General features: G+C 37.0%; 1 protein-coding gene across 8 annotated transcripts in view; it reads left to right on the forward strand.

Moving 5' to 3' along the window:
* Positions 1 to 21,712, forward strand: part of NEK7 (NIMA related kinase 7) — a 78,078-nt gene that overhangs the window by 37,419 nt on the left and 18,947 nt on the right. For all 8 annotated transcript variants that reach the window (XR_011142469.1, XR_011142470.1, XR_011142468.1 and 5 more), the window contains 3 exons: positions 6,761 to 6,869; positions 9,180 to 9,287; positions 17,502 to 17,596. Coding sequence is in view for 3 of the 8 variants with exons in the window: in XM_068952108.1 (XP_068808209.1) it covers positions 6,761 to 6,869; positions 9,180 to 9,287; positions 17,502 to 17,596 (312 nt within the window). In the remaining 5 variants the exon portion in view is untranslated. The remainder of the gene's footprint in view (positions 1 to 6,760; positions 6,870 to 9,179; positions 9,288 to 17,501; positions 17,597 to 21,712) is intronic.

Genomic DNA, 21,712 nt, shown 5'->3' on the forward strand with positions numbered 1-21,712 from the left:
ACTTCATGTAACCGCTACGCAGACTGTTCCAACAGGTCTACTTAGGGCAGAAATGGTCGGAGTAAAATTGCTAGGATTCTGCTGGAATTGCCTGGCTCCGTGAATGTTAATCTTTAAAAAGAAGGGAAAGCTGAAGGATGTTATTTAGTAATAGTACTTTTCTTCTTTGAAATGTCCTGCAAACAATACTTGGAGATTATTTTTAGCTTTTCTTGCAGTTGTCTTCCAAAAAAATTTGCAGTGTCCTAGTGTTTGTGTTATGTGAATAGAGCACTGAGAATGGAGAGAGAAGAGGTTGAACGTCTGTAGTTCAAAAAAAATTTGAGGCCTCTCTTTCTGCTGTGTCATGCCATTGCTTTTATTGGGAGCTAGAGCTAATGATTCAGACAAAAATTTTACTTCTTTATGCTGTAGCAGTTTGCCCAAGGGGATTTATTGGGTAGAAATGCATGCAAACAGGTACTGTGGAATTTAAACGTGTGGCTGTATGTTTTAAGACCCTTTGTTCAGTGGTAACTGTGGAGACAATGAAAAAGGTGCAGTATTGAAAGTTTCATTTTATTGGCTCTGCAACTAGATCCGATTTCACGAGGGGATCTTTATCTCTAAATACTGTATGTTCTTGCTTTTGCATGGGGGAAAAAAGGTCTGGTGGAACTGAGTGACTATGGATGGACTATGCTGTGAAGAAAAAGAAAATGAATACTTGAAAAGGCAGTTGAGACTGCATAGAGACTGTATAGATTCTGTGTGTGTGTGTGTGTGTGTGTATGTATGTATGTATTTAAAGTGGCCTTTGGTCAAAGCTTTTCCAGGGCTCTGAGTTTAATCAGGAGTCTTATTTATAGTATGATTAACAGATTATTAATATTAAAGAATGTGTACTAAAAATGAAGAACACTAATTTTGGCTTAAATGTTCTTCTTACAAGGATTTCTACTTCATTTAAGTTGCTTATCTTTTTTTGATTGTGTGTGCAAGAAGATTATTATGTTTAAGATGAAGTTTCTATCTCAGTTGTGTTCATTCTTTCTCTTTTTTCCTTTTTTGAGAGAAAAGGTTATAGTTTTATTGTACTGATCTGGCTTTTGGTTGCTAATAAGTGGTCCTCTTAGTACAGTTATTTTTCCTGTTAGTATTTTGTACTGCTTCTTGGTCTTCTGTTGCTATAGATAAAGTTACTTGTTATATATCAAGGTCATTAATAGAAGAAGATTGATTTCAAACTCATTTTTTTCCTGGATTCTGGGAGGAAAAAATAAATATATGGCATCTTCAGGAACTGAGCACATAAACAGCTGTAAAGGATATTTGGAAAAAAAGGTAAATATAATAATAATATATATTTACCTGTATTTTTATACACTTAGAATAATAATATGTCAGTCACTTTATTATTGGCTCAGTACTTAATAGTTCCTGTCTGTTCAGCTAGTAGATGCCAAAAATTTTTTTTTTCTTAATATATGTTCTATTGTTTCAACTAGGAGTCAGCTGCACCTCTTGAAACGTGATCCTCTTGTTGCTAGGATGAATGAATCAAGGTGTGGGAGAAAGTTCTTTTTTTGTTCTACACAGAAAACAAGGAAAAAGAGCAGAAAACTTAGCACTTTCTAAAGAGGTGGGCAGCTGAATTCAAGAAAGATCAGACCCAGATAAAACTCCTGGGATACTGCTTTCCAGCTAGAAATATATAACCTTTTAAAACGGAGAGTAAGGCTTACGTAGAAGCTCTGTTTCTATGTACATGAGTTTCTGGTCTTGTATAGACAGTGGGATCAGGCTCCACTCATGTATCTTTTTGACCCTGCACTCTCTTGCTGGTCCTGTGGGTTCCCCTGCCTTTGTATTCACACAGTTAAAACTCTTGCCTAGACTTTCATGATTTCCTATTGCAGCTACCTGACCTTTGCTTCCTCTTGAGGTTCCTTTCTGCGATTCCATATTAAAGAATCTAAAAAAACCGCAAACAGAAGTTGCTAAGAACTTCATTACATGTTACTCAGTTTCCTTATAATTCTGCATCCTTTTCCTCTTGATGAAGTCCAAATTTCCTGTAGCAAGTATCTGGTTCTTAATTCACTGTTCTCTGATAAGTCTATTTAATAAAATACCAAAAAATAATATTTTAGTGGACCAGAAGTGAAGTCATGAGAGACGATGCTTTCGGTTGCTCTCAGGATCCTCATCACAATGTATAAGAAAGAAAAATATTAGCAGAATTTCTTTAAACCAAGGAAAGGATCATCCTCGCTCATCTTCATTTTACTTTTCCATGGTGTCTTTTTTCAGAAGGAAACTCTAGCCTAGAAAATACATAGGAAAAAACATTCAGGTGATGAAAGTGCTTCTTGTGGGCTCATTTGACAGTCATCTTAGGAGCAAATACTTTTTTTTTTTTTTTTTTAAACCCACTGATTCTGCAAACCGAGTTTAGATTATCAGTTTATCATCTTTCTGCAGGATATTTACCTAAACCTCTTGTTTTCTTTGCTGAAGAAAGTGATGAACTCTATTGTAAGAAGAGCAAGGTGAAAGCTATTGACTTCCTTTGTTAACCTGGTGAGAAAGATTTTTATCCTGGTTCACAAGGCTTCAGGAACTCCCTCTATAATATCCTTCAGTGAGTAGTTGCCATTACAGTGCTTCACCTTATTTTCCTTAGAGGTACTGCAATTCATTTATCAATTTGACAGTAATTACATTTCCTTTACAGCACCGTACAGTATGTTTTTACTGAAGTCTAGGTAGATTTGTCTAGATAGGTTCTCCTTTATTAAAATCCAGTGTTTAATTTGGTGATCCAAGTTAGATAATGGGTTAGTCTAGTCTGGTTCTTGACTGCTCCAAGTTTTTCATTCCCTCTTCCCCCACCCCTGCTTGGGTAGTAAGGTCTGAACCATCCTAAACGACACCTTACAGTTCTCCATGAGAGTAACATCAGAATTGAATGCTAAACTTTTCTCAAAAGAAGGCTAGACAACTGCAGTAGTTACTGAGATGTAAACAGTCATAGCAGAAGTCTCCACTTGGTACCGAAATCGTCTGTGCTCACTGTTCTTCACTCATCTGCAGGAAATCCCCAGCTTTCTTATGAAAGCCAAACATACTCTGAAGATGTCTTTTAAAATTATTCTCCAAACTGTCCTTGTTAAGCCTAGATAAGACCATTTGCTAATTGCTGTCACTATTGCTTTCAGAATCTGACCTTTAAAGCATCATCTCTAGCATCTCAGTATAATGTAATTTCATGCTTTCATAAAGACTTCAGACTTTTTTTTTTGTCCATCCGTCTTCCACTTAAATTTTTTCCATCTCCAGGAAACTGAATGGCATATGCTGTTTATATGTAAGGCAGCTAGATTTAACTTTATTAGGACAGAACGATTTGCAGAATACTTTTAGCTGTTCATTAGGGAACAGAAGAGTTGCGTTTTCTCATAACGAAACTGCTCGGTCATCCCTTAAAAGGGAGGGAAAGACAAACTGTTAATACATCCTGCGTAGTGGTATAACCTGCCTCCTTTAAAGCTCGTTAAGGCATTTGAATAGCCAACTTATGACGAGAAAATTTTTGATCTATATTAAATGAATGAATTGCAGTTTAAACTGTACTGACGTTCTGAAAACTTCAGAGTAGTTTTTATGTGATTCCATTCTCAAAGATATAGATGGAAATTTCATGGGATGTGGGTCTTTAAACAAATAATCCTTGCTGGGAGACAGTCTGCTGCTTGAGTGTGCCTGGTATTCTCTCTACCCAAGACAATGGATGAAATAATAGCTTGTAACAGTGCCTAGATTTTTAATGCACATGTACAAGCAGTTCCCTTTTTGTGCTGTTTCACCAGTGCTGGGACTGATCTTTTACTCCAAATAGGATGAGTGAGGTGTTGTGGGTTTTTTGTGGTGGTGATTTTGTGAGTGTGTGTGTGTGTGGTGTGTGTTTGTTTTTTTTCTTATTATTATTTTTTTTAATCGCTGTCTAGACCGTGGTCTAGGGGACATCAAGGCTATCTTTTGAGCCTCAGACATATGGAAGAAGTAGCAGAAGAATAGTAAAAGGTTGAACGTGAGTACTTTAGAAAGCTATACCTCAGGATGTATTCCTTTGAGGTTGAATTTAGGCTGGTAATGGTAACTTGGATACAATAAAGGAAAACTGTTTAACATTAAACTTGTGAATGTGGATCTTAGACTGCTTAAGAAAGTCGTTCACTAGCCGGTGAACTAGTTTCAACACAAAACTTCTGGTGTTATGTTGCCCTCTGCTACAATAGAGGGTTGAAACATTCTCTTGGCCTCTGTATCTTCTGTGTTTCGAATTTCCTATAGAAAATGGCAAATCTGCTAACATTACAACAGCTGCATTTTTCACTGTGGAGTATTTTAAAATAAAGGAGAGAGAGAAAAGGATCCCTACTTGAGTACAGTTAAAAGTATGCTGCATGAATTTAGTGATTCTCTTGGGCATAAAACAGGTTAAAACTTGATCATGTTTTACTTCAACTTATATTTCTAGATAGAAGGTAGGATTCTGATTAAAAAATATGAATCCTTTTCATTTTTGACCTTTCCCAGAACTCAGACTGCATACTGGGCTTTTTCAGAGATACATACAGCTTGTTTGGATGCTTAATTCCTTACAAAATCAATCTTTTTGCTAGCTGATGATTTTCATCGCTGTTTTGCTTGTTAGTGGACAGCAGCCCAAGAAGAGATGAAGAATATATATTTTGATGAAAATAGGCAGTTAAATTAAACTTGATGAATATTGTTTTATGTAGTTATTTTGAAGTATTGGATTATTTTTAAATTTAACCAGTGAAAATGTTGCCTGCTGCTTTGTTAAGTTTAAACATAGTTAGCAGCTATCTTAAAAACTCTCTTTACCTGCCTTTTTAGTTGGAAAAATACTCAAAGTCTGTAGGGTTAATAAATTAATATTATTGGTGCTTTCAGGAAGAAAAGTTACTACTATCACATACAATTTTTAATGCCTTTGGTAGAATGAGACTGCATCTTCAGTACTGTTGTATGGCATGCTTACGCTGTAAGAACCAAAACAGATCTTGTAGTGTACGGTCTGCTCTGGTATTGTAGATGGCAAATGAAAAAAATATTGAAAGAATATTTATACTTAAAAACCTACATTGTACTTTTAATGTTTGTAATGGAAAATTTTTGTTTAAGCCATTTTGTGAACAGTGTTTCATCAGCGCTTGTACTTAAATTTGCATTTTAAAAAAACCCTTTAGAATGCTTAAATGAAGTACATAGTTATAATTATGATAATTTCAGAACTTATTTTAAATCAAGGAACTATGCTTTCATGTACACATACTTGCAATGTATTGTGTATTTGTTTTAAAATGAAAAGAAACCTGGTCTCCATCTTCCTGTTGACATCAAACAATCCTCTGATATGCAAATCCAGCTGTGGGGAGAGCAGATACATGGGGTTTGTTTGGATTCAGTCCAAGACTGAGGAAAAGATATATTTAAATAAGTGACTTACATGTTTTGCTTCATTAAAATAAAAAGGCATTTTGAAATAATCCCTGTAACTGAAAACATTTTGGTGAAATTTTATGATCCTTTGTATAACTGATGCATTTTACCATAGCCAATTTAAAAACATCTTTCTCATACTCTGCATGTCTCTTGTCAACTTTGGTGGCATGTTTTAAGATAGTATATGAAACTATTTTTATTTTTCCAGAGTGGTAAATGTTTGTTAGATGATCTTCGGGTGCATATATATACCATTAAAGTAGTTCTAAGTAAATTGCTTTACAGCTAATCATTGTGCTAGTATTAATGTTGTTCATACACTTTCTTCATCTGTTTAACTTCTTAAAATCTGTTAAAATAAGAATTCTTTCAAGAACAACAACAGACCTTTGAGCTGAAATCTTTCAGTCTTCTCATCTTTAGCTGCAAGATTTGTAGTGATCAAACTTGTATGTTTTAGAGTCGGCTAAATTCCAGATTTTCAGTACGTTTTTTTTTTTTGGAGAACTGTATTGTTCAAATGCCTGAATAGACTATTTGAAGGAAATGTGCGTAGCGGAGCGTAGTTATGTTTCACATAAGCTCTAACATAAACTGTTAACAGTGATGAGTAATAGCCGTTTATATTGTTTAAACGGGATGGAAAATACTTGAACAGCAGGAGATAGATCACTAAGAAATTTTCAAAAATAGATGATTCTTTTATTCCAGTTTTATGTATTTGAAGAGGTTTAAGACTAATCCAATCTATTTGTCTTGTATGATCTTTGTATGTGAATGTGTACTGCTACTATTTGTGTTCTTCTATTTTGAAGAGGAGGATATGGAAATTAATATTGATGTAAAGAAATTTTTCATTCGGGACACTGTGGTAGCTACCTTTTGTATCTGGCCTGCATTTGTTTGATGGCACACTGATTCTATGCTAGGCTGTTCTGACCACATTAATCCTGCTTTGAGGATTGTTAAATACTGTATTAAACCGTTCTAGGATAGCAGTTTCATTTCATTAATGTCAATTTTAGCTATATATGTTGACTTTTTGGTAAATGCACACACTAATGAGGTATGTTTTAATATTTAAGGGAAAAGCTTTTTGTGTCAGGAAATTTTCCTTAAACCTTTCTCCTTAGGTTGTGAGGTTTTTGTATCAAGTTTTTAATTAAAGGGTTTTCTGTTTCTTTTCCAGTCATTTTATGCAAGTTTTAAACTTTAGTACTTAGCATCCATCCTTTTTTTCTTTAAGCATTTTAAGAAACAGAAGAGGTTGATACCTGAAAGAACAGTTTGGAAGTACTTTGTTCAACTTTGCAGCGCACTGGAACATATGCATTCTCGTCGTGTCATGCATAGAGGTAATGCAGGGTCAGAGACTGTTTGTCTTTGAATAAACTTTTTACTTTGTGAGAATTAAGCTGATTCATTGCAAATGACACCAAATAATTGTAACGGAATCAGTTTTGACAGATAGCTAACACAATGTATGTTTCTGTAATGTCTTATAAGTAATATGGAAGTGTGACAGAAGTTTGTGCTTGTAGATTTACTTTACTGTGGTAGGTGTTTGTTTACTGTAATGACTTGTGGTACCTAGTTTTCAAAATAAGTGATAGTTCTACAGGTGATGGAGGCTGCTGCTGCTGCCGCCGCCTCTTTGCTTGCTCAGTTCATTTTGCAGGCTCTTATTTTTCATCTTTGTTTTTATTCTCCTGTCTTTACCTGTTTTCTCCCCCAGTACTGTTACCTGCGTTCTGTCACTGCTTTTCGTCCGTTCTCATCACCTCTTGAAGAACCTTTTCTCCTTTCAAAAGTATTGGCCTCCTGCCGTGCATCCCTCCAGTGATGTATAGGCTTTTCTCCCTTCTCTGCTGGTTTATGCGCAGGTGTGAGCCTTCTTTCCCCTTCTCTGCTCCGCTACACTGTTTCCGATCCCTGGTCCTTTATTGTCACAACCACCCATGCAGTTGCTAGCTATGCCCCTCATGTACTAAAAACCTCTCTTACCCGTTGTAACCCTTTTTACTGCTGTCTCCACCATACATTGTCTTCATTTTACCTTGTAACTCTGAGTTAAAGAATACAGATTGTAATATAGCTGCTTCTCCTATGTATGCTTTTTTCTCTTTCTCTCTCTCTCCCCCCTCCCCCTCCCTCTTTCCCTCCCTCCTTGGAAATCCCTCTGGCTACAAGTTGTATGTGGGCTGTCTTGTCTCCCTGGGTTCACGTGGAATTGCATCCTTAAGTATGCAGCTTCCTTCTGCTGGGATGCAAATAGCTGCTTAAAAGCAAAAGTCCCTCGATCTCTGCAGTGCCCTGTCATTGACAGCTAGAGATGTTGCACCCTTGGGCACATAAACCTAGATGCACCTGCCCCTGCAGAGGCCTCTCCCTTGTGAGTCTCCTCTTTTGCCTACACGTTTGTGTAGGTGTCTGTGAATACAAATAACACAGAGAAAAAGATATTAAATTACAAATTCTTTCCATAAGATGCAGATATCTTCCTAAAGTAGTTCTCATTTAAACTAGTTTAAATTGAACCAGAAAAAACAAATGAACTCGTTAAATTGAAATACTGCTTTCAAAGTTTCTGGCAAATCTAACAACTGTATGGTTACACACAAAAAAACAGTGACAATTAAAACTAGATGTTTAAGTTGAGGTGGTAGCTGTGTTGGATAGTTAGGCAAAGAGTGATCCAAACTCTTAAACTAGGTTAGGTAGCAGGATGAAAAAAATTGCTTCTATCCTCATCTCTAGAGCTTGCAAGTCCTCCTTCCCTATTCCCCCTCCCTATTTCCCCCCCCCCCCCACAACCCCGTTTAAGTGTTACTTTGGAAACCGGAAAATGCTGGCATTCAAAAGATTTTTAACCATTCCTTTCAGCATACCCATGCCTTATGCAAACTGTAATCTCTCTCCTCAAACTTATGTGACTCTTCTTTGAAGTTCTGAGCCACGATGTGTTGCTCCTGAGCTCAGTAAGAGCTAAGGACACTTGCCTCATAAAAATTGGGTCAGTTTATTTTGAAGACTAACAGGTACCTTGTTAAAAATGATAAAATAAAAATCTTTGCTTTTGTCTCTAAAGGATTGAATTAAAACTTAAATTGAATATTACTTGTGAAAAATAACTGTCTGGGGTAAACATCATTATTTTTCTTTGTTTCTAATTGAATTCCAGTTCTGATGAGTTCAGATAGCTGTTCTCCTGAGTAAGACTTACCTCTTTTTTTTTTTTTTTTTTTAATGCCTGAAATTGAAGAGAATCAGTTACCTATGCCATTGGAAGTGATGAAAAATAGGATTTACTGTACATTTTTTGGTCTGTTACTTAATGAAAGGTTTTCTAGTTCTAGTGTGAGTACTTAAGTATAGTTCATAAAGTAGTAATGAACTCCTTGTGTATGTGTGGGTGGGTGTGTGTTTTTTTTTTTTTTTTTTTTTAACTTTTCATGGCTCTTTATTTTTGCTGTTCAGGTTGCTTGAGTGCTTTGTACTATTAAAATAGTTAGTTTGAAATTTTGAACCCCAGATTCACTATGTGAACAGCACTGTCAGGTATCATTAACATTATCCATAATTAAAACCTCTTTCTGTGTGTTATTGATAAAATGGTAGCTTTTCTTGCAATCTCGTTGTGAGGATTTTTTTTTTTTTCTCCCCAGATATAAAGCCAGCTAATGTGTTCATTACAGCTACAGGGGTGGTAAAGCTTGGAGATCTTGGACTTGGACGATTTTTCAGCTCCAAAACCACAGCTGCGCATTCTTTAGGTAAGTGAGTGTTGGGGGTGGGAGGGATGCAGATTTCACATGCTGGTAACATTGTGCCCGTTCATTTCAAAACAAACAAACCTTATGCCCAGCTAAAGCTTTTTTTAAAATAGAATGATCAGCACCATGGACAAATACAAAAAGCTCTAATGCTGAAGTGGTGTTGCTTTTAGAAGTAGAGTTTGTTTTTGTTTGTTTGAATTATTTAATGTACAGTGCCTGCTCAGAAGAAGTCTTTAATGCAGTAGCATTTTCTTGAAATACTAGGAAAAAGTTATTCACTTTTTTTAGCCTTTAAAATTTAATCAATATTGGAAAGAATATAGTCATTTCATGTGCCTGTGTATGGTTGGTGATGTGATTTGAAAGAACTAAAGGAGAAGCTTTCCTACTTTAAAAAAAGAAAAGTATCTAATAGATTAGCCTCAAAATGACAGGACAGATTTGATTGAATAGTTATTAATTAGCTTGGGAGCTTTGTCTATGCCATTGTGGCCCCCCCCCCGCTCCCAGTAAACAGGAGATTGAAAGTGTAAAAGAATCGCACAGTTATTTTACTGCAATTGTATAGAATCGTTGCAGTCATTCCTTACAAATATATTAAGGTGAAGTTTCTCTCTATGAGATAGATAGGTTGAGGAGAGATCAGAATTAGGCTTTATGGGCTGTAAAGGCATTTATGTATGTACATATATATATATGTGTATACATACATACATACATACACACACACACGCTGTAAAAAGTTCCAAAATGCGTTATTTTTTGCTACCACATAAAGTCTTTTCCAAAAACATTTTCACATAACTGTTAGCTTTTGAGTATCATCTGAGAACTTTTGGAATCTAGAATGATGAAGACGCCTCCCAAGAAAAGAAAGAAGGTATCTCTCTGCATTTAAACTTAAAATATCTGAGAACTGACAAACTGTGGAAATAAAAGATAAAATCCTTGTAACTAAAGTAATATCTGCTTTAAAGAGAAATACAAGGTTTAGTGTTTATAGTAGGATGATGTAGTTTTTTTTAGTTATGAAAACAACACTTTTTTTTCCTGAAATTACTGTTTTCATTTGTTGCTGAATTCAAGCCTGATCACTGAATGCAAAGGATGTGAATTTATCTTTGAGACCCCTCAAGACTAGGGCCATTGATGATAACGTCTAGGACTGACTTCTGTCACTTGTAAAGTATATTGAGGCAGACAGAGGACCCTTGCGTGATAACTAATAGGTAAAATTGACTCACATACTACTCAGAGACATTAAAGAAATGACAGTGACCATTCTGTGGGCAGGCATTGTGAGTCTGTGACTTGTGGTTATTTTTATATGCTTGAAAAAAGTGTATAACAAAAAAATAACCATTCTTGTGACTTTTAAAAAAATATCTTTAGTACTTGAAATTCCTCTCTTAAGGCCATAGGAGGGCACACGGAGAAACATGTTTGTTCAGATGCTGATGGTTCTAATTAGGCGGTGAAATGTTAGACTTCCTGGATAAAAATGTGCCATATTTATCCTCATGTCTTAATTAAATTTACTTAGATTGTTCCAGTTATCAGTACGCTATTGAAAAGGAGTTAGTACTGATGTTCACGATGTTTATAACATATCTGAGATGTGGGTGATACTTGTGTTAACAACCAAAATAACAGTTTTTAGAAAGGTAATTTTACTGAACCTACGATCTGTACTTCCCTGCCTCCCAGAAAGCCTCTGGGCACTCTTCTGTGCCTTCCAGTTTTTCTCTATAATCTTTATCTTTGTACTGATCATGGTGTATGTCAAGACCAAGAAGAACTGCTAAGATCTTAATGGAAGGACTTGGGTGAAACTCAAACACAGATGTGCTATCTTGAATTAAGGAAAAAAAAAAAAAAAAGAGACAAGCAGGCAGGCAGAAGAAGAAACGGTGAGATCAGACAAGAAACATGCTTGGATTCTACGTGGAAGTTCAACTATAAACCTGAAGATGTTACACTGGTGTCTGGCACAGTGTATAACTGAGAAAGTACTGTGGTTTGTGCTGTCATGATAGGCCAGTGGCCACCTCTGCCGACACTGCAGAATTCTTATTTGTCATAGTTTGGGTCCTGCTCATACTTGTTAATAAAACAAGGACATAAACCAGCAGTGTGAAGAGGGCCTGGTGAGAGGGAACTGCTCCTGCACTGCATTTGCAGGAGCCTGTGAAGCCTAATCTCTACTTTCAATAGGGTACGAGCCCACAGAGAAAGCAAAAGTCAGTGGTGAGGGGAGAGCTGGACTTATTTTTCTGATGTATAAATTGGAAAGTTAAGACTGAAAAATACCTCTTTCAACCGTGGGTTATTTTGGCTTATTGCAGGGAATGGTTGCAAGGGGACTGAAGACTGACCTAGAGTTAAAAACAAACAAAGCCCCTTAAAGCTCATCTTGTACAAATACAGGAGTCATCGGGGGCTGTGGATGAGGAGAGAAATGCTCTGTTTCGACTGACGGGTGCTGTGTTTTGGTAGAGGAGTAGGAAGTTGTTGTTTTTTTTTTTTTTTTTTTTTTTTTTCTCCCTGCTCTCCTCTCCTGTTTCCCTCATAATTAAAGACCTACGGTCAGGAGTGAATCTAGAAAACAGAAGATTTTGTTATTAACTTAGGCTACAGCAGAGACAGTGACACTCTGATTTATTATGTGGCTGGCAGAGACCATTTTTAATATTTATTTCCTATGTAGTTTCTGATGTTGATTTTTCTGAAATTTCTTTCAAATTGCATCTCTTTATGATTCGTAGACCTTTGGTGCGCAAAAAATAGTGAATTTCAAACATTTTCTGTGTAGCAATTTATATTTGTTTCCAGGCTTTATAAAAATTTCAGTAGCAAACTAGATTAAGGCTTTCAGAGATAAAGAAATGTACTAAAATTTTCATTAGCTGCGGCTTCTAACTGCTAATTATGAATAGCAGTGATTAAATTAAAATACTTGATGCTGATCCATTTAAAACAAACGAAAATACGATGCATATACCTTTTTAAAAATAGAAAATGTTTCTTACAAAAATCCAGATGAAATGGAAGCATTTTGTATTGCTGATCTGAGGCAGACTGCGCACATTTCTTAGCTTCAGAAGACGTTATTAGAAAGGTATGTCAAGAAGAGTATCCAAAAAGGCTTCTTATTCCTTTGCCCATTATTATTATTTTTAATGGCTGAATGCCAGGCTTTTATGCTCTTCAATGAAATGGCAATGCTGAAGCCAGCTTATGGTACTGTTATCAAAACACATAGTTATAGTTTGTATTTAAGTGTCTCCGTAAGGTAAAGGAAGCTGATTTTCCTCTTTGAGTTAGACCTGTACGTTCTTTTCCTCTTTATTAGAAATTCAGTGAATTTAAGTATTGTCCCTATTGTAGTAATCCACTTAACCAACCAACCAACCCTCCCCTCCTACTTCTAGTAAAGTTGCATTAGATGGCTGCGCTGCATGCTGTCCAGGAGGCAGGTGCTGCTGCCACGACGTGAAACCTTCTTGCTGGGCAAAGGGGCAGATCTGCAATTGCCTTAAAATGCTTGAGAGCGAAGGACTATCTGTATTGAATCTTGATGATTCTACTGTGGCTTTGACAACTTCTGTCATTTCCACTGAACCCCCGTTCACAGCGAAGAGCTGTGCTATGAGGGATTCAACTATAAAACTCGCACAGGTGGTTGGGATTAAAAACGCATCACAAAAAATACACCTAAATACTCTTTGACTCTACTTTTTCCTTTTACATACGGATCTCAACTCCTGCAGAGGGCTTCAAAGCCAGTACTGAGGTGGCGTTATGCAGTGCCTTGCTGCTGTGAGCAGCGCAAGGTCTGCACTTATATTCTCGGCTCAACCATTCTGATAGTCTGCTGTCTGTAGGAAGGCCGGCAGGGGAAATCTGCAGCTGATTCATCGCGTTCATCAAAGAAGCTGTATTAAAACGGTTTTATTTGGCATACAAAATCTGAGATTTCTTACTGTAGTCTTAGAGCTGAAGGTAAATTGTTGTGCTATTAACAATGCTACAATATAGAACAACCTAAGAAATCAACGGATTGATTTCTGCAGTGAGACCATTTGCATAATGTAAGCTAGGCTATAGAACTGCTTTGGATTAGTTCCTTATTTTAGGTCCAGTACCTGTGGTTGAAGAAGAGCCTGTGACTTAAAATCTACTATGTTTACATTAAAAAAAATTACAATTATGGAGAATTTGCCCTGTCATTGGAGTTGTTTTGATAGGTAGTTACCCTCAGTGTTCCATAACTGCGACTTATTTGTGGCCTAGTTTGTCTAGCTTTGACATTCATCCTGTTCAGCACTTGCATGTTGTATCAAACGCTATTTTATAAAACTCCTGTGATCTCATAGACATTAAGTCACTCTTTAAAACTTAACTTTTAATTTCTTAAATAAGTTGGGCTTTTTTTTTTGTCTTGTTTGCAGTTCTTTAAAGTCACTTCAGGTTACTCTCCTGGTTTTCAGCACCATCCCTGAACGCTGAAAGCTATTGTATTGTAACGCATGGAATTTCAGTATTGCTTAACCTGGCTTCTTATACAAAAAGAATAGAATTAGTCTAGTTCTACTTGACAATGTAACACTTATATAACTGTGGAACACTTTATTAAACTTTGTAAAGTGTGCTTAAAGCTTTTTCAAAAAAGAAGCTGAGATCTATTTTACTAAGTCATGATTTTCTTTTTCTTAAAATTAGTCTATTAATGTAATGGCTGACTCATCAGGTGTTTATTTTGTATAAGTAGTATTAACATTTACCAGACAGATTTTTCTCCCAGTTTAAAAAAATGTTTGATAGTACTTAGTTAGCTACTGTGTTTCATGCAACTCCTCCATGCGTTATCAGGTTTCAAACAAACTCTTTTCTTTACCTCAGCAGCAATGAGAGTTTCACACGGATGCAGGTAATAACAGGGAACGTTCACATCCTTACACCCTTTTCCATAATATTTTCTTTGTCTCCACCATTTCCATTGCTTCTGTCCTCTCCTTGCAAAAACAGAAAGCTTCTGAAAAATGCCGTTTCTTTACGCATCTGCAGTATCTTAAAAGGAAGGGAGCTCCAGAGCAGCGGCAGGGTCTGAGGAAGCAGTTTATTTGACCCTTGGTCATTTTCAAGGAGATTGCCATTAAAACTTGCAGATTATCCGAGATGTGGAAATGCAGTAAACGGTGTTGAAGTTGCAGATTTTGTTTTTTACAACGTAGCCACCTTAATGTGTTGCATCTTTGTCTTGTGCTATCCCACTTATTCAGTTTTTTCAGATCACTGGAAAGTAACATGCCTTTATAGTGTTGTGATGCGTATCTTACTTAACAGAAAAAATAAGGATCCAGAAAGAAAACATGCATATAACTGAATCTAGTAATTGCTTGCCAGCGGTATACTGCTGTGTACTGAGGTTGCTCACGGTTTTAAAGAGCCGTTGCAATGCCTTCAGTAGTTTCTGAATGTCGGAATAACGAATCTTTTCTGTCATGTCCTGTTAAAAACAGTTTATGAGTAATAATGAGGTCTAAATCTCTAGGTTGTTTTTGTGATTTCAGTGACTGCGTACTGTAATTTCTATTCTTCACTTGTTGGTCATTGGGGGCTCCAGGCTGTATTGCAGGTAAGGTGTTAAACTAGGCTAAACTCTCTAAAGTGGCAGTGTTTGTTCTTCTTTTTCACTATCATCAATCTTTCACAGCCATATCAGACCCCTAACGTATCAGCAGTTTTCCCAGAGCTACTGGTTAAAATTGCCTTTGCTTTTGGTAAGCTACGAACCTTCAAACCTCCGTGTTTTCAGCTGCCCCCTGTGGATTCTGCGAAGCCCCTTTCTGGCGCATTACTCACTGCCGGTTGCTTGCTTTATGTCTCTGAACGAGCAAGGCAGTGATTCTGTAACCAGTTAAGAACCAGATTGCTGTTAGATTTATTTTTTGTTGTTAAATGAATTCTGATTGAGTACGTTCACGTGGTCCGTTGGCAGTACGTTAATTCCTAGATGCAAAATACAACTGAAAGTTTTAAAAGGTATCCAAGTTTACAAGCCCCGGGGGAGGTGGGGAGATTTCAGCAGGAAAGTACACTAAGGATAATAAAAATATTAAAGCTGTATCCAGGCAAATGTTGTTTAATTACAGCTTCCGATTTTAAGATAGCTATTAGTAAACATACACTGAAATACTGCTGTTGATATGCTGGAAAAATAGAGTAATATTCTGTTTGCTTCTAGATATTCTACTAGCTATTTTGGTGTTGCAGTCCACCCACCTGTCTATCCATTCTGTCATTTCTTTCTGGAAAGGCCATCCTTCTTGGCCATCCCCCGTTGTGGGTGAATATGAGCGTCCCATGAGAGTAAATGGTTTTCAGAGTCCTCCATCGTCTTGCGATGTCTTTCTCCACCCTGCTCCTTCACAGCTGGCTGCTTCCCCTCGCAGGGCTCGGCTAAGCAGAGCCTGCGCGGAGAGGAGCCGCGACACCCTCTCCTTGCCGGGCCTGGAGGTCTGCCTCACAAAAGCCTTGGCCTTGCAAATGTTTAGGAAGATACAGTGTATGATCTCTGCATATCTGTTAAGAGAATTGTGTTTCTGTTCTTTTGTTGGCTTGGAAGATTGTTCTCAGTATTGTTTGCCCAGGAGGATTCAGCTGAAAGCGCGGGTTACGGGCGGCAGCGGCCTGACGTGTGCGAAGGCAGAGCTGCGATGGCCACCTGCAGCTAGACCGCCCAGCTAGGGAATGACACCCCCCCCGAGGAGTGACATACTTTGAGATGTCAGCCTTTATAAGACGTGGGAAAGGCACGTTGTCCAAACCAAACCCTTAACTTCTGGAAATAGTTAGATTAAAATTACTAATCTGATTAGTAATATTTGGAATAATTTACATATTCATTGTATTTTCATTTCCAGAATCTATACGGAAATGAATTCTGAATAGCTGAAACTAAATCAGAAACGCGTAAGCGCCTGTGATAGCCTCATAATTTGTGCTAAATACAATCAAGTGAGGTTTATGCTTTAATTTTTGTGAGAGTGTTGATTTTAATTTCTGGCTGTGTTCCAAGATTTGGAAATAAGGTCAGTTGTACCGAAAGGACTTTAATTCAGATGGATTTCACCATCAGGAATAAGTGCTTAAGAAGCTATTGCAAACAAAATTAAGGTGAAAACCTTGGTCTGCGATTCTCTCTGCCGTTAGTCTGTGACGTTTGGGGGCGATATAAGGATAAAGTTTGAAGACATCAACATTACCATAAGTGTTATTTCTCGTAACTTCATTTTTGTGAATACCTACCCGTGTGTGTGTGTTTGTCTCTCTCGCTCTTTCTCTCTCTCTCTTTTATTTATTTATTTATTTTTTTAATGGAGTTGGGGCAGCGCTCAGCGCCGTGTCTCTTCTGAGTTACTTGTGACACAGATGGGTAGGGCCTGCTTTGAAATCGGGGGGAGAGAGATCCAATGTACAACTGTCCCAGAGCAAATGTACTAAATGCTGCTTTTGAAGGACTGACGCCTCCGGAGCGCGCAGCTCTGAGGCAGGATTATTGCGGGGCGGCGCGTGCGGGCTCCGGCGCGCAGCAGATGGCCGCGTCGCCCTTGCGCGCCGCGGCTCGGGCTGCGCTCCCCGCTTTGCCGGCCTTCCTGCGCGCAGGGCTGGACGTTCGGGGTTTCAGGCCCAATTTCAGTTTCAGATATTCGGACTACTGCGCTCTGCTTATTTCAGAAGGAGCTTTTTCAGAGGTGCGTGTTTGCCAAAGGAAGAATTGGTAACTCATTTGAAAAACAAACAAAAAGCCCCGGAGTTGGGTTTTCTCTTGGTTGGGCAGTTCCAGCTACAGCGGTGAGAGTTGGGGACGGGGAGGGGGCAGCGTAGTAGTCTCTTCCTAGCGAGGCCCAGGAGAACATAACGACTTTGGAAGCCTTTTGAGCTGCTTTAAAAGCAAAAACTGGAAATGTTTTGTAACTGGTAATTGGTTATCAGTGGTGAACATAAATTATGTTAGATGAAATGTATAGCTAATTGATATGTATTTTTATCAAACTGAGAAGTCCTAAGTATGAATCCAAATTATGCATAGTAAAATGAACAGTGCAAAAGAGAAAAAAAAATCATTTTTTTTTGGCCAGGAATACTGCAGTTTTACTATTTCATAACAGGATTTTTCATTCAAAAATTCTTCTGTATTTATTGCAGTTGGTACACCTTATTATATGTCTCCAGAGAGAATACATGAAAATGGTTACAACTTCAAATCTGACATCTGGTCTCTAGGCTGCCTGCTGTATGAGGTAATATTGATAACTACCGTGAACCCGATAACACTGTTTTTACCTTCCACCTCCCCAGATTACATCAAGTACTGTTTTAGGATCTATTTCTGGATTTTGCTGTTTAGAAAAGCATGCAGCTTTGTGGAAAAGCTACTTTTCAGCTGTTATGTCTTTAAAAAAAAAATACTTGGCAATGAGAGGTCTTAAGTAATTTCAACATATGAGATACTGTTGAGTTATTAGAGGCTTGCCTCTTACTGGGCTTTCTGCAGAAATTTTACAGGAATTTGTGGAAGATTGGGCAGAACTGAAGGTTTAATAAATGAGTAGTGATGAACACATGTAAAAATTATTCTGGGTGTTTTAAATGGCATATGCTGTTTATATAATTTTTGGTAATACATGAATTGAAGTAGTAGGACTGACTTGAGTATGCAACTAGCACTTGCCAAAACCACCATATAATAATTTTAATATAAGCTTAGTTTCTTTAAAGTTATCTACAACTGAAATAAAACAAAGACAACATTGGGCTACTGTGTACTTACTACTACCAGCCTGGATTAACTTTCAAGATAGTAGCTTTTACTGCAAATATTTTTTTTTCCCCCGTCTTTCTCCCTCCCAATTAGTTAAAGTAAAATTACTTGTTAATTTCTGTGCTAATACAGTAGAGATCGTTAGGGAGCACTTACCGAAGTGTAAATTATGTTATGTTCTGAGGGGGGGGAAGAAAGATATGGGGCAAATTCAAATGGAGGCTAATAAGGTATGAAGGATAGGAGGCTTCTAAGGCAACTACATCTTCAAAGTTCCTTGCATATCATTTGTTGATCAAAAGGCTAAACCGTTGTGTTGAAGGATGCTGGTAACAAACTTCTTTGCATCATAGTACCGGCAGTGACATCTTGGTAGTCATCTTCCAGATAAAAACTAATACATACCAACTTGCTTTTCCATCTGCCTAGGTGAAAAAACAAGCCACCTGCCTCAGTGAGTCAGCAAAGCTCACTTAACACTGTTCAACAGGATCAGCACCTCCTGTTACGTTAGGATTTTGTAGAAAACTTTGGCATCCTTGTTAAATTGTATGCTACAACTAGGTGAATTGTCTTCGGTAATACTTAATATATTTTATATTGTTAACATGTTACCCAAAATATGAAAAGGGCAAATAGCTGTATTCCAATTCTAAAGGATTTTCTATCTATGAATAGCTGTTGCTCCTAAATCTTTAGGACAATTCATAGAAATTAAGTGTGATACCTGGTAGTAGGTATTTACGAGTTTAAATCCTGAAATGAAGCTTAATCCTGTGTTGGGATTCCTTAATACTGACCATGACAACTACTACCAATTTCAATGTTCTACTTTACATGCTTGCACAAGTAGAAGCCTAAAGCTAGCAAATATCACCAGTGCATGAGGATATTTCAATATTACTACCTTTTTTTTTTTTTTTGGTTTTCTCCTCTCCTTGGTTTTCTTGAGTATTATTTTTTATCTCGAAACAATCAAAAACCATGAATAACTAATTAACATAAACAGTGTTTTAAGGTTAGTGTTTCTTCCATTTATGGCTGAAGATTGCCAGATGGATCTCAGTAATAGTTATTTTTCTTTTTAAAAAAAAAAAAATTGTTTTGAGCTTGCTACTTTGCTGCATACATTATATTAAAAACTAATCTGAATTTTGAATTTTTCTTTTACAGTATGGGAATTTTTAAGTAGTTAAATATCTTCATTCCAATAATTGTCACTGCATTTTTAAATGCTCTTCTCTTATTTAAAAAAATGTAGATGTTTTACCAGGATGCTATTTAAGTTGACTTTTTTACCCTTACTGATTGTAAGAACAGAACAATTATTAGGATTCTTATTGTTGAAACGTCTTGCATAACTTCAATATATGGCAGTGTCTTCAACTACAGGTTATAACTTTTTAGGAGTGCCTTTATTCTGTTTAGTTGATCTTCTGATTTACCAGCCCTTTTTTTATCATTGAGGTATGATTCTGAAATTTTGGGTATAGTAAACACAAAAGATACCACTTTTTAAAGATAATTGTGAAGAGGTTGCTTAAGGTTCTTCAAGCCGTGCATGGACATTGGTGTTTTCATCGTCAGTGCTGTTTTGTCCTCAGGGTCTTTTTGTGGTACATATTATGTGCGTTACCTGCATTTTAACACATTTTATTGTATTGATTTCATGTTAATATGTGCTCTGGATTCTCTCCAACATAATTGGGGAAAAGCTGTGGCATGTTCATCACTTTTCAAAGCATGCTTAATTGCCATTAAGCTCTTCTCAGTTATGTTTTAATTAAAGTTTAAACTAATTTGCTCTAATTTATGTTTATTTTTAAAAATGATTATTTCTAACCTGTTCTACAGTTTATTATTCAGTGCTTAGTGACATGGTCACTAAGGTTTTTTAAAAAGTGTTTTAAAGTCTACTTTTCAGAGCCTCAGATATATCTGAAACCTCTGAAAACACTACTACTGGAGTTTTAATTGATATGCAACAAAGTAGACTTTACTAATTAAAATCAAGATGCTGTGCTTTTGCTACATGGACCTTTACATGGAAAAGTAGGTTTTACACATTTCCTTTTATTGTTCAGCGTAGCAATTGCATCCTTACAGGGTTGTAGGTTGGTGGCTTACAGTTCAAAAAAAAAAAAGAGAGAGAGAGCGTGAGCTGCCACCAGCCCCGAAGACAGACAGTGGGCTTTCGTCCCTCAGACACCCCCAGAATACTAATCAGGAAAGTCAGACCCTGGAGGTCAGGGAGCAAGTCAATCATTCTAGCGATCGTCTCAGTGTGGAGGATCAAATTAGCCTGAAAAATTCAGCTGCTGGGAGGAGAGGGCGAGCAGCTGTCAGGGGCAGCAGCGAGATGCACTAATGAACCAGATGAATAGTGCAAAAGCTTGAAAATAAAAACAGGACAGTTGACATTTTTCATCTGTCAAAGCAGGGGATGCATGAAAATATAGTATTCCTGTTTTAACTCCTTAGGGGACATTCAGAATTTTTTTTTTAACACTCTGCAGCGTTCAAACAAAAGTACTTTTTAATGAACACCTAGAGTACGAAATGAGTATCTGTGCATTTATTTTGAATTTCTGCGTGCGTACAGACTCTGCAGTTGTGTGGTGTGCTCCCCCCCCCGCCCCCGGTCTTTAGCTTGTATTTTTAACGCGCTTTTTAAGGTAAGAGACAATGTCATGCATATCCAAAACCTAACGTTATTTTGGTAGTACAGCTCCAGAATTTGTGGAGGGAATGGTGGACAGAACTGTAGTGTTAATTTGTTTTAGGAGCTTTAAAATGATTTTTATTTGAAGTTAATATAAAAATAGTTCTGAACTATTTAAGAGCATTTTATTGGGTATAAAGTAAATGTATATTAGAATATTGGTAATTTTTTTTACTATGTTTTTCCCGATGATGTCAGTGCTTAGACATGAAAGAGTTAAAGTGATATCTGGAGGACCACAAGACAGATGAGAGCCATTTTCAGCTTGTCCTGTCCCTGTTGAAGCTCACTGAGTAGCACAGCATGGACTAGCGTGTTTCACACACGCTCTGCCTGTCTGGGGAATGTACACATTGTCCTTCCAAAATCAAACTTATTAGCACATGTAGAAAAGGGTGACTGACTTTGGGGCAGCGTTGCACTCAAAGCAGCATTCGTGCTGCTGCGGTTCAGAGGCTTAGAAAGCCTTTCAACAGAATGGAGAGATTTTTAAAATGAATTTTTAAATTTGTAATCCTGCTAACCATAGCATTTGTTTCCACCTGAAATGTCAAGTTGTAGCATTGTCTGGAAATAGAGCATAGGTTTGCTAATACCATTTTTAAGTTGATCATTTATTTATTTAAGTGTTTTCCAATAGATAATTTTTAGTACAGTTGGAAATTGTAGTTATGAATACCAGCTGACTTCTGCACTTCTAAGGAAGTTTTCAGATATAATTTTTTTTGAAGTATTTTGGAATAACATAGTAAATCATGAGTATATTTTTTGGGGAAGTATTGAGGAACTTATGTTCCTTGATAGTTTTTTTTTTTTTTTTAAATAAGGAAAGCTATAAAGTTTAGTGTAATAGTTGAATAAGGCTACAAAATC

Source organism: Struthio camelus, chromosome 8 (assembly GCF_040807025.1).
Source record: "Struthio camelus isolate bStrCam1 chromosome 8, bStrCam1.hap1, whole genome shotgun sequence".
Taxonomy (NCBI): Eukaryota; Metazoa; Chordata; class Aves; order Struthioniformes; family Struthionidae; genus Struthio; species Struthio camelus.